This window comes from Chiloscyllium plagiosum, chromosome 6 (genome assembly GCF_004010195.1).
Source record: "Chiloscyllium plagiosum isolate BGI_BamShark_2017 chromosome 6, ASM401019v2, whole genome shotgun sequence".
Taxonomy (NCBI): Eukaryota; Metazoa; Chordata; class Chondrichthyes; order Orectolobiformes; family Hemiscylliidae; genus Chiloscyllium; species Chiloscyllium plagiosum.
In genome coordinates, this window is record NC_057715.1 from 27164215 (window position 1) to 27177461 (window position 13247).

The 13247-nt window shown below is 42.9% G+C and overlaps 1 protein-coding gene across 4 annotated transcripts in view; it reads right to left on the reverse strand.

The window, feature by feature from the left end:
- tbc1d4 (TBC1 domain family, member 4) overlaps positions 1–13247 on the reverse strand; it is a 284961-nt gene that overhangs the window by 19993 nt on the left and 251721 nt on the right. For all 4 annotated transcript variants that reach the window (XM_043691389.1, XM_043691388.1, XM_043691390.1 and 1 more), the window contains 2 exons: positions 12725–12883; positions 7855–8099 (listed from right to left, as the gene is read on the reverse strand). In XM_043691389.1, the coding sequence (XP_043547324.1) occupies positions 7855–8099; positions 12725–12883 (404 nt within the window). The remainder of the gene's footprint in view (positions 1–7854; positions 8100–12724; positions 12884–13247) is intronic.

Consider the following 13247-nt stretch of genomic DNA (forward strand, 5'->3'; position numbering starts at 1 on the left):
TTTATTTGGTTTTATTCCTGCAGCTTCCGGTTGCCAGTTCCGATGTCGAAATGCCACGATCCAACACACTAACCACGCTACCTTATATAAAAGTCAATGCAGACAGTCAATTCTTACATCATTTTATAAATTTCTACTTTGGAAATAGAACCAGTCTGACTCAAGTTTGGGATACAGACAGACTCTAACCTCACACCTTCAATGCATTGTCTGAGCTGAGCTATCACCTTTTTTATAAAACCTTACGTTATCTTGAGAATGTGACCTAAAAGAAGTTCTGGGATTTAAAAATAAATGAACTGAAATCTGCAACCCATTCTAAAAGATGGAAGACTTAACAGCAATCTAGGTTTGTTCAATATATCATTTTAATTGCATGACTGTGATCTTTTGCTATAAATTCTGTGTCTTATGATTCTGCCCTACTAGTTACCTGATGAAGGAGCAGCGCTCTGAAAGCTAGTACTTCCAAATAAACCTGGTGGACTACAACCTGGTGTTGTGTGATTTTTAACTTAATATAAAAAAAATCACAATACTGACAGGCAGACTCCTCCAACCACTTGGATTTATGACAGCACATAAACTGATAGCCACACTCAGACAAGATCTCACCAAAACAAAAGACTCAATACCCATCATGTGTGCAACAAACATGGTGTACAAGATTCCATGCAGGGATTGCACAAAACACTATATAGAACAAACTGGCAGACAACTAGAAATCCATATTCACGAACATCAACTAGCCACTAAACGCCAAGACCAGCTGTCCCTAGTAGCTAAAAATGACAAGGATCACAAATTTGACTGGGACATCACAACAATAACAGGACAAGCCCAACAGAGGACAGCCAGAGAATTTCTAGAAGCACAGCACTCATCCACGGACTCCATCAATAAACACATTGACCTATACCCAATGTACTGACCACTGCAATAAACAACTGGAACTGGCAACCAGAAGCAGCGGGAATGAAACCAAATAAATTCTAACTGACACAGGACAGCTTCTTTGGAGGCTCCACAGCACTGAGGATGCCACCTAGAAAGGGAAAGAAACATCTACAAACTAACCTCCCAGCTAAGCAAACACACCCACAACAACTGCAAGCTTTTATTTTCCCAGCTAACATTTGAAGTCACAGCTTCTCAAATATCTTTTGGAAGCCTAATTACACCAAATAAACTGGTTCCTCTTTTATCCAACAGGACGTGTTATTTCTTCAAAGAAGTCCAATAAATTGGTTAAACATGATTTTTCTTTCACAAACCATGATGACCCTGCCTGATTATTTTGATTTTTTTCAAGTATCTGCTATAGCATCTTTAGTAATAGCTTCTAACATCTTCTCTCTAACGGATGTTAACAGGCCTGTCATTCTGTCTTTCTATCTTCCTCTTTTTTTGAATAAAGGAGTTATATTCCGCATCTTCCAATCCTAATGGAACTTCTCCCAAATCTGGCAAATTAAAACCAAAGCATTATTAGCTTCTTCTTTTAAGATTGTAGAATGAAGCCCATGTTGGATTGAGCAAGAATCCCCTTCATTTAAAATACTGGACAAAACCCTGGACTTTTCTGACGTGCAAAATACTGGACAAAAGCCTGAGCTCAGGCTGCAACAAATGCATACAGAGCCAGAATGATTTCATTCTGGGACTATTGTTCAGCCTGGAATTCCAATTTACACCTCCAATCTAAGAGAACAATCAACCAAACCTGACTCTGAAATTAACTTTTACACATCAGGCTACCAAACACAGACAGTATGGGGGCCTGCACCAAACATTCACCTTCAATCAATATCCATACACACATACTCTTAACTATCAAGAAGCCATGACCTCAAAGTGAACACCAGAAACACAATGGCAACACAGATTGTGGGGGAGGTAATAGAGCACACAGTCTGTATAACTGCTAGCCCTGATCTGAACTGAGCGGAGAGCCTTTTCAACACCAAGCTTGTGCACAATTCGTTTCCCCACAGGCTTCCAGCTCCAACAAGCACCTTCAGAACCAAGAACTACAGAGACCGAACAGAGAAATGCTGAATCAGGAAGCCAAAGCAAAGGCATTATCGCAACAAAGGACATCCGAGAGGGAGGAAGCTAATCAAGTGCTGTGCGGTCAAGAGCTTCCAGACACGGAACTGTTCTGAACGAACGGAATTGACAGCAAGAATCTCAACAACTGGGCGCACTTTACTGTGCTTTCCTCAGTGGTGACCTGAAACTCTCAAGACCCCAAAGTTTCCAACCTAGCTAGCACAGAGGGGAACGTGGATACTGACAGTGCAGGAAAGCCAAGGGTAGGAAGCATGATTAGCTTTCTGCGATTAAAACTGCTTCTTAGCTTCTAATAGTGTTTGACCTGTGTTTAATTTAACATGTATTTCATTACTGCCCTCTGTATAATTGATAGTGATAATTTTACTGTTTTGTGTTTTTTTAAATCTGTATTTCTTGTATCATACTTACCTTTTGTATTTAAATAAACGCAGAGGTTCTTTTACCCTGAAACATCTCTCTACTGCCGTCTTCATTTCACATTCCCTAAACATGTCCAGTGTGAGCCCAGGGATCTGGGGCTGATTTGAACGACCTAGAATCAGCAAATTATTGAGTGCAAACCAGAACCCTCCACCTATCAAGACCTGGGGACTTGTCAGCTCACAGCTCCAATTATTGCTCTGTACCACTTCCCTTGGTGGTTGTAATTTTCTTGAGGTGCTCCCTCCTTTCCGTTTCCTATTTACAGTTATTTCTGTTACAAAGTAAACTGCCTGAATGGCATCCCACTGCCACCTTCGACATTCACTCTCTCTGCAACCAACCTATAGTGGTAACAGTGTGTATCATCTACAAGATGCTCTGCAGAAATTCAGCAAAGCTCCTTCAACATCAATATGACCTCTATCAGCTGGAAAATCAAGATGAGCGGATGCATGGGAAGGGTACCAACTGCAGGTTCCTACCCAACCCTCACACTCCTTACTCGGAACTATATCAGTGTTTCTTGAAAGTTCTGGAACTTCCTTCCCATCAACAATGAGTGTATCTACACCCCGTGGACTACACTAGTTCAACCACGTGGCTCTTCACTATCCTCTATGGACAACTAGGGATGAGACAAACTACGGCATGCTCACTGAATCCTTATCCTCTGAATGAATGAAAATAAATTACCAGAGGGGGAATTACTGTTCGTGATCTTTATGATATGTTCCTGCACCAGCTGGGGTCACCGTCTCCACCTCATTCCTTGCCTGAGGCGTAGTGACCCTCAGGTGAAACTCACTACCAATTGTCTCTCTCTCTCTCTTTTTACTAGAGAGAAGCTCCCTGGTCTTCTGGCAAATGTAGATAAAACACTCCTCTTTAAGGGAAGGCAACTTAACAAGCAAGGGAATGACATACAAACAATGTGCAATTTCCCAGCATTCTACAGTGAAATGAAAACCCATTGTGGTAGGTTTAGTTGTATGGTGTAACACTGCAATACATGGTTCAGTTGGAGTATCTGAGATTCAGAAAGTCATCAATAAACTTCAGCTTTCTAAATCAACATAAAAACCTCTGTATGTATGCACTACTTGAACCCTTGTGTCAAAATAACATTAGTCTGCCTGCTGTTTGTGAACCAAGCAGCGGGTCTGAGTTTGCATGTGGCTTGCCTGTTTCTGATATATGTCCCAGATTTATGCAGACCCATGTAACACATGCAGAGGTGCCACTGAACAGTGGCATGTCAGAAGATCAAGATGGTGCTGATGAACTACTCAAACTTCACCCTCGCAACCCATGGCTACCAGCTGACCCCAGAAAAACAACAATCTCCCACATCACATTCTCATCTGCTCCTTATCGCTCCTGTAAACATTCTCAGAGGGAAGAGGCAACCGACATCTGCTGCCCCTCTTTGTGCATCGTCTTCTGCTGCAGAAAGTGAAAAGCAATTGATTTTCACTGGGTTACCAAGTTCACAACATGGGTCACTCTGAATAATGGATGCCTTCCTTTTATTATCTTGCTCATCTATAGTTTTCGTAGCCACAGCGAGCACTATCAGTTTGCTGCTGACAGTCTCATTATGTGCTGCTGTTGATAGCTGTGTGTGTTTGTCTCAATGTCACTGAGTCATGCGACATGCACAAGGTTGTGATCTTATTAGCAGTTCCATATTTCATTTCACACTGCCTCTCCTTTTGGCTGAATTTCATAAGAGAGAGGAAATGAAACAGAGGAATGCTGAAAGGAAACCACACAGTTTTGGACTCTTTAAATATAATTGAATTAATGCAGCCATGGCCTCTTTGATTTTGCCTTCTTACTTCCATCGAGCTTTACTCATTGCTGTGCGGTGCCTGTCCTGAAAAAGCTGTAGACAGACAGGCTCCAGTAGCTGCTTTCAGCTTCAACAGTTGCTCAGTATTGAGGATGACCTTCTTCCACTCTGGTTCTGAGATGACCGTTAAGTCCAACTGTGACCCAGACTATTCCACAGATAGGTCATGTGGGGCTTGAGGGATTGTGTAGATGCCTTGTCTGGATGTTTGCCTGCTCTGACATGACTTTGTCTCCATGCATTTCCAAAGGAGCCTCCCATTTCATGTACTCCTGCAAGATCCTTCTTTATTTTGGTCACGCACATGCCAGAGACTCCTAAGAGCCTGTGTGGGTGGTTGATCTCTTCAGGGATGCTTTAAGGACATCTCTGACTCCTGCGTCAACTAGGTTCTGAGCAGAGCACACTGCTTTAGGAGTCTGGTATCAGCTACATGTATACAGTCCTTTGAGAGGACTGGTTTTGAATGATTATTGTCTTAATACCGAGTATACCGACTTGGGAGGGGACACAGCTGCTTGACCATTTGTCTTGACATTGGATTTGGAAGCTCTCACAAAGGCACTACTGCTCATACTTCTCCAGTACTGTGACAGCCCTGTTCTAGTCACCAAGCAAGTAGGAGTATGAGGATCAGTGTTGTTCAATAGAACCATAAATTAAGTCTCAGGTTTGCGATTGTGGGCCTTAAATGCTCCTTTCCTTATTTGGCCAAATACTGAGCTGACAGTTTGGAGGCAAGGATGTATTCTTTCTGTTCAACGTACATCAGATTTTCTAATGAGAAACAAACAGCAATTCATGTCTCATTTGAAAATGGCAACTATTTTTCTGAACTGAGAAGCAGACATGCCACATTTTTTGCCCTTTCTTTTCCCAGTTGCTCTTAAGTTAAAAGGTGCAGATGGGTGATTAGATCCCAAGACGTATATGGACCATTCTGTGACCGTCATTGGGACACACGGTACAGCACCAGTTGACATGCCTCTTTTTCAGGCAGTTCCTTCTCTTTCTTCTGACATAGGATGTGAAGATATTTGGAGCCAGGAAAGCCTAGCCTGTTCTGTCTGTCTGGAGCAACCCAATGCCCCTTACACTGTTACATCTAACTGTTTCAGAAATCATTCCAGGCATTTTGCCTAAACCAGAAATGCTGGTGAGTCTGCACGAAGGGATGGAGTAACTCCTGGAAACACTGTGAGGAAATGTAGCTGTGAATCTGCATTCACACCCCATTTACACCTACCTGCCATCACATTCACGCTCCTTCCACCAGAAGGCTCAAAATGAGTATTTGTTCTACCCACTCTCCAAGGAATTTTAGTCAGAGGCTTTCTGATTGCTTTAATTTACATTCATATTTGTTTTTCTTTTGCATCTTTTCTGTAATTACCTTCCAGGCTTGGTTACAAAAAAATGGTTAAGGACATTCTACCATAAAGCAATATTCTCTATGATATAACTGTTATGAGTTTTCCCTGCAATCAAACTGCCCTGTGAGATTAGATTCCCTACAGTGTGGAAACAGGCCCTTCGGCTCAACCAGTCCACACCGAGCCTTCGAAGAGTAACCCACCCAGACCCATTTCCCTCTGAATGATGCATCTAAAACTATGGGCAATTTAGCGTGGCCAATTCACCTGACTTGCATATTTGGACACCGGAGCACACCCACGCAGACATGGGGAGAATGTACAAACTCCACACAGACAGTCACCTGAGGCTGGAACCGAACCGGTGACCCTGGTGCTGTCGGGCAGCAGTGCTAACCAGTGAGCCACTGTGCCGCCCTAAAACAGCACCAGAGACAACTGCTGGCAATAGCAACGAGAATGTAGTGCAACTGTTTTTCAGTGAAGCTTCTTTGAATTATCATTTTAAAAAATACAAATTGTACATATAAATTAGCAATTCTAATCATTGATTTTCCAGCCCACTGCTGTCTAGACTTCATTCCCATGGTGTTCCCACACTTTCCTTCAACCATAAACATGATACAAGCATTTGGTGAGGGTGCGGTCAACATTCACTAGAATGACACTGAGCATGAGGCACTTCAAGCATGTGGAAAAATTGGAGAAGACCTGACTTTAACTTCGAGGAGACAACGTTAAGAAGAGATTTTAAAGCGGTGTTCAAAGTCATGAATAATATTATAAACATAAAGTACTGTTTGGAATGCACTAGAAAACTCTCACATCATTACGATATTTAGCCACATCCACACAGAAGTAAATGTGTGATGAAATCAAGGAAGAAAGACACCATTCCACAAATAGGATATTAAAAAAATAGATGAACATAAAATTGCCATAATCTTACCAGATCATCAGGCTGCTCTCTCATTAGATAGAAATAACTGATGGTGGTTTAACCTGAGGGTCACTATATCTCAGACGAGGAGAGAGGTTGAGGAGGAGATTGGGCTTAAAATGGCTTAGAATATCTCAGAATGACTTAGTCTACCTCTCCACATGTAGACGAGAGACCGGTTGGCAGTTTCTCTGGTGAAGAGATTGAGAGGCAATTTTACTGGGATTTTCAAAATCATGCAGAGAAACAAGAATGGATTAAGGTCAAGGGGTATAGATTTGAGGTGATTAGCAAAAAAAAATAGGTGACACGAGGAAATTATTTTTCACACAGCAAGTGGTTCACACTTGGAACACACTGCCTGAGAGTGTGGTGAGGCAAGTTAAATTGAGGTATTCAAAAGAAAGTATCAGAGATAACTGAAAAGAAAGAATGGGGAGAAGGCAGGAGATTGTAACTTGTCTCATTCATAAAGCTAGCACAGATGGTGCGCCTAATGGCCTCATTTTGTGCTGTAAGAATCACGTGATTCTGTGAGAGAGATTTCAAGTGCCTTCTGAAAGCTGAAAGAATTAATGGTTTTCTTTTGATAAAACCTTAGGCTATTTTATTAGTTTCTCTAAAAATTATTTAGAAGTACATAGTCATGACTTCCCTTTAAGTTAGCTAATGAAAGATGCATTTTGGCCAATGCTCCGTACAACATTTCACACACTCCACAACAATATTTGTTAGAAATTAAACTACTTTAACTGTTGAAGCCACCTTTGGAAAAATATAAATATTGATTCTCAAACTGTAGACGCAAAAGTTATGGAGACAGGTCACAGTGTTAAATGATTCATCTGACAGAACGTGACAATTTTGTATCCTGTGCAACAGCAATGTTTCCTCTAAGCTGTGCAGCTGTACAATAAACCAACAGTGCCTGCTTTGGACCTTTAAAGTCACCATGAATGCACTGCCACGCAGCAAGAACTGAAGGGGATCACGCACTGCCAATAACCAGAGAGAATGTTGCAGGGAGTGGACTTTCTGTACGTAAACTCCAGGCCTAATCCATGGTATTTTTGCATGTGACCTGAGTGAGTGCAATGGTTATCGGTCAAATGCAGTTTTCAACACATTATTGACTACATTGTAATTCGAAAGGAGTCTGCTTATTAGAAGTTGAACAACAAGCACAATACCTGCAAAGACATCATGTCAGGCCTATACTGCTTCCGGAAACCTAGATCATACATCAGGAACTTGAGCATTTCGAAGGCCTGCTCCTCACTCGTGTGCAGAAGGAGGACCCCAGCGACAAAGCTAATGCCCTGGCAGTAGCCCACTTCCTTGTCCAGCAATGAGTAGGCCTTAAGGAGATTAAACAGTGAGAGCTGCCCAGCTCCTAACTGAGCTGAGAAATATGCATGGGTAGGAAATGTTCGTCCTGTCAAAAAAAACGAGAAGAAAGCAGTTTTATTTTTGCTTTGCTGCCTGAGTTTATTCAACATCTTATTTTTCTGGCATTGGAAAAGCAATGAATTGTGTATAATTCTCTCCCAGTAAGTTAATGAGATTCTCCAACCAGTTGAGTGACATATCAATTACCAGTAGAAGTTGGCCTTTTTAGCTTTGCCATCCAAGACAGAGATTAATCCATTCAGGCCCAGACCTTCTGAAAAGAAGGGGGGTGTTGCTGCAACATACCCGGACAGAAATGCTACAAATCCACTTGGATGCCTTGATGCACAGACTGCCCAGGAACTTAAAACTTCCAATGGGCCACCACCCTGAATATAGAAACCTCTCAGAAAAGCCTACGATTCTGAGTTAGTCAGAGACATCAATAGGTAATAATTTATTAATCTGATTAGTTACCCAGAAAAGGTTGGTTGGATTAAAACCTGCTCAAACTCCTGGGTAACTATGAAACTGATACCCCCCACACGACTTCATCACTGAGACCCATACTCTTTCCTGCCCCATCTGGCCACACACCCTCACCAGTTCTGATCCTCTCCAAAAACAACCTCACCAATCCAACATCTCCAGGGCCTGGCCTGACCTGACAATGCAAATCCCCAATTCAGCAAACCCCAACATGCCCATGACCCAAAACCTGAGATTGGTATCCCTACAATGACCCCCTAACACACCTATCCTCCATTACCCATCAAACTTCCACCCTAATGCCTTACTCACTTATTCCCAACTTGCCAACCTGCCCTCCCCAACACCACCCTGCCCCTCCTCCACACCTTGTCCCGCCCCCATACCACCTGCCACCCTGTCCCACCCTCTCACTACCTGCCCCTCCCACACCACCTGAATCAGCAGAATCCCTATACATAGGAACCTCAATTATCCGAACGAGATGGGCGGGCACTATTTTGTTCAGGTAATTGATTATTCGTTTAATTGATTCAATGTTTCTCCTCTGGGGCTCAGAGTTTTCTGAAGTTTCATGTTTCCTTGCTCTGCCTGCCTTGCTCCCTCTCTCTATCTCAGGTTAGTTTCTGAGCAGACACACACTTGTGTATAAGGGACTTGCAGCATTGCTGAAACCGCGCCCCCCCCCATCAGTTCAGTGGGATTGACACAGCGAGCACTTGCTACGTCTACCTCTGTTCAGGAGACTAGGCAGCAGCATACTGCCCGCAAGCCTCTGCACCCCATCCGCCACTCAATCCCGTCCAACACTGCCCCTGTCAGCCCGCCTACTGTCCACTCACCCAGTCTTCCGCACCCCCATGAGCTCCCCTCACCCATCGTGCCCTCTGTCCGACCCGGTTGCTTTTAAATCTAATACCGAGCCACAGATGTCAATGTTATGCTTGATGACACATAGCGTGGTCAAACAGACAATTTTCAAAGGAGTTTTGCAAAGGTGAAAAGTGAGGCTGAGGTGGAGAACTTTAGGAAAGGAACTCAAGAGTTTAGAACACAGCCAAATGAAAGTAATGATGAAGCAATTAAAATTAAAGACACTCAAGAGGCTAGAACTTTGAGAACACAGATATCTTAGAAATTGCAGGCCTGCGAATTCCAAAGATGGGCTGGCTAGGAGGATTGGCCATGCTAAATTGCCCTTAGTATCCAGGCGTGTGTAGGTTAGGTGTGTTAGCCATGGAAATGCAGGGTTACAGGGAAAGAGTAGTGGGATGGATCTGGACGGGATGCTCTTCAGAGGGTTGGTGTGGACTTGTTGGGCCGAATGGTCTGTTTCCACACTGCAGGATTCTATGGTGGTGGTTACACAGATAGTGAGGGGTGAATCCATAGAAGTATTTGAAAACAAGATTGAAAATTGTTGCCAGACTGAGAACCACTGAAGATCACTCTCCATCTACATTTAATGGACTTTGATTATTCATTTTTGATGGATTCTGGATTGGACACAGTGGCTTCACCTTTGTCAACTGTGCAACTGAGTGGTCCCCACTAAAAATACATTCTGCCAGTAGTCTGTACCTGTGCTCATCAGAGTGAATGAGCTCTCTGTTCTACTTCTCATTATGAAGTATATTTGTGCCAGCATGCTCTTTCAGGGCAGGGATCTACAGGGGATGTTGGTTCTTGGACCTACAATATTTGGTCTGGTGTGATGGAGAAAAGCACTTGATAATCTAATGGGAACAGGCTCTTGTCATAGAGTCTAACAGCATACAAACAGGCCCTTCAGCCCACCACATCTATTCCAATCAACAACTACCAAACTGTACTAATCCCTTTTACCTGCACTTGGTCCTAACCTCTTGTGCCTTGGCATTTTAAGTGCTCATCCAGAAGCTTCTTAAATGTGAGTGTACCTTCCTCCACCACACTGTTGAGGCAGCACATTCCATATTTCTACCACCCCCCAGGTGAAAATTCTTTTCTCAAATCTCCTCCAAACCACTCAGTCCTCACCTGAAACCTATGCCCCCTGGTCTTAGACACATCTGCCATGGGGGACAAAACTCTCATGATCTCTCCTGGCTTTGCCTCTCATAATTTTGTATGTCTCAATCAGATTACCCCTCCCACTCAGCCTCTGCTTAAGCAAGAAAACCAAACCCTGCCCATCCAGTCTCTCCTCATAACTGAGACTTCACTGTGGGCAACATCTTGGTAAATCTCTCTGCACCCTCTCCATTGCAATCACGCCCTTCCAAAGACTGTCAAACTGAACTGCACACAATATTCTATTTATGGTCTAATCAACATTTTATAAAGTTGTAACAAGACTTCTTGCAGATATACTATGCCCTGGGTAATGAAGACAACATCCATATGCCTTCTTCCCCACCCTGTCCACCTGTGCTGACACCTTCAGGGATCTAAGGACTTGTATACCAAGGTCCCTTTGTTCCTCAGTACTCCCTAGGGACCTGCCATTCATTGTCTGAAACAAGATGTATTTTCTTGTTTGAGAGCAACAACGTACAAGTTCCATTAATATAAGATACTGTTACAAAGACAATGAGAACGACACAGATAACAAGTCTTATTCCTTTGAGATCCTAAACTATTTCTTCACCAAATCCACATGATATTATAGTGAGTGCGATGCATAAGGCACTCTTCAGCATTAACCCTGTCAGACCTTGACATCCTTACACAATAAAATATTCAGAACAGAATAGAGGTCTCTAAAATAGGAAGGTGTTAGACCATGGAGTGATTTGAAGTCCAAGGTGAGTATTTTAATATGACAATTGATAGGGAACAGTTTGGGTGTATCCAGCAGTAAGAAGAGGCAGAAGAGATGAAGAGAACACAAAGGATTGACTAGGAAAATTAGATGAGACAACAAAGAGCAAAAAGGTGAAAACAGAACACATGAGCTTAAACTGATTTTTTTTTTAAAAAACTAACTAAAGCACAGCAATCAGGAGAAAAAGAAATTGGAAAAAGAAATGGGATGCAAAAAATAGTATGAAATAATTATACTGGCAAAGAAAGATACATGCGTTGATGCAAAGGCAAGCAAGGTGAAAACAAGAGAGAAAGGAGAAAATTAAATGACACAATTGATACTGCAGTTAGTTGTCCATGTGTTACATTCAGATAAAATGTGCAACACCACCATCTACTGGCCACAAAATCCTAATTCTGGATGAGTGGTGCTGGAAGAGGACAGCAGTTCAAGCAGCATCCGAGAAGCAGTAAAATCGACGTTTCGGACGTTTCGGGCAAAAGCCCTTCATCAGGAATAAAGACAGTGAGCCTGAAGGGTGGAGAGATAAGCTAGAGGAGGGTGAGGGTGGGGAGAAAGTAGCATAGAGTACAATAGGTGAGTGGGGGAGGGGAGGGGGAGTTGAAATGTTGGGCCACGGGGCGGTGTGGTTGATTGGTGCGGGTGTCCCGGAGATGTTCCCTAAAGCGCTCTGCTAGGAGGCGCCCAGTCTCCCCAATGTAGAGGAGACCGCATCGGGAGCAACGGATTTAATAAATGATATTAGTGGATGTGCAGGTAAAACTTTGACGGATGTAGCCCCCGCCCCCGACCTATCACGTTCATCCCCTTCCCCACTGACCTATTGTACTCTATGCTACTTTCTCCCCACCCCCACCCTCCTCTAGTTTATCTCTCCACGCTTCAGGCTCACTGCCTTTATTCCTGATGAAGGGCTTTTGCCCGAAACCTCAATTTTACTGCTTCTCGGATGCTGCCTGAACTGCTGTACTCTTCCAGCACCACTCTAATCTAGACTCTGGTTTCCAGCATCTGCAGTCATTGTTTTTATCACAAAATCCTAATGCAGAGAGAAAAAAAATTGCTTTGCCCCAAATTACTCTTCTTTCGCTACTCGCCCTAGTTTGCTTAAAGAGCTGGGTAAACAAATCATTACATTTATTCTTTACATCACTACATTTTTATTCTCCTTTCAAACTCTTCTTAAAATTGACCTCTTTTACTAAGCTCTTGATCATCACTTCTATAATTTCCCTATGTGTCTAATGTTAAATTGCCGTGAGGTATTTAATTACTTTAAAGGCACTGCATAAATGTAACATATTCTTATTCCATTCTAAGTGGCACACAGTAAAACTAAAAATCAACCACATCAGTATGGCATGGACTGTTACCAAGGTCAACCAGGATGGCGTGTTGCTGAGTAGTCAGCTGTTTCAAAAGTTCTTTGTATGAAATGTCTGCCGGTTGCTGTTTCTCCGGTAACCGGTGTCTCAAGCGGTACTGCTCGGCTAAGAATTGCCAGATCTCTCCTCTCCGAGCCTTTGGTACACCTGTCACACAAAAGTAGATCATTGCATAAACTATTCTTCCAACTCCACGCAGCCATTTTATTCAATGGCTAACAACCAACAATAAACAATTTAAGAATTGCTGGTGAAACTCAGCAGGTCTGGCATTATCAGGAGGAGAGAAAGCAGAGTTAATACTTCAAGTCCAGTGACCCTACTTCAAAACTGATGACATCTGGGTGAAAGTGGTTTTTGTTCACAGTGGTATAAGAGAAGGAGTGGCGTGAGGGGCTAGGGAGTAAGCTGATAGGTGGAGATGGAGTCCAGAGAGTGAGCTACAAAGGAATGGTTAATAGTAAGGCAGGGAAGAAGACGAGTTGGATAGGTGATAAGAGGGACTATGAAT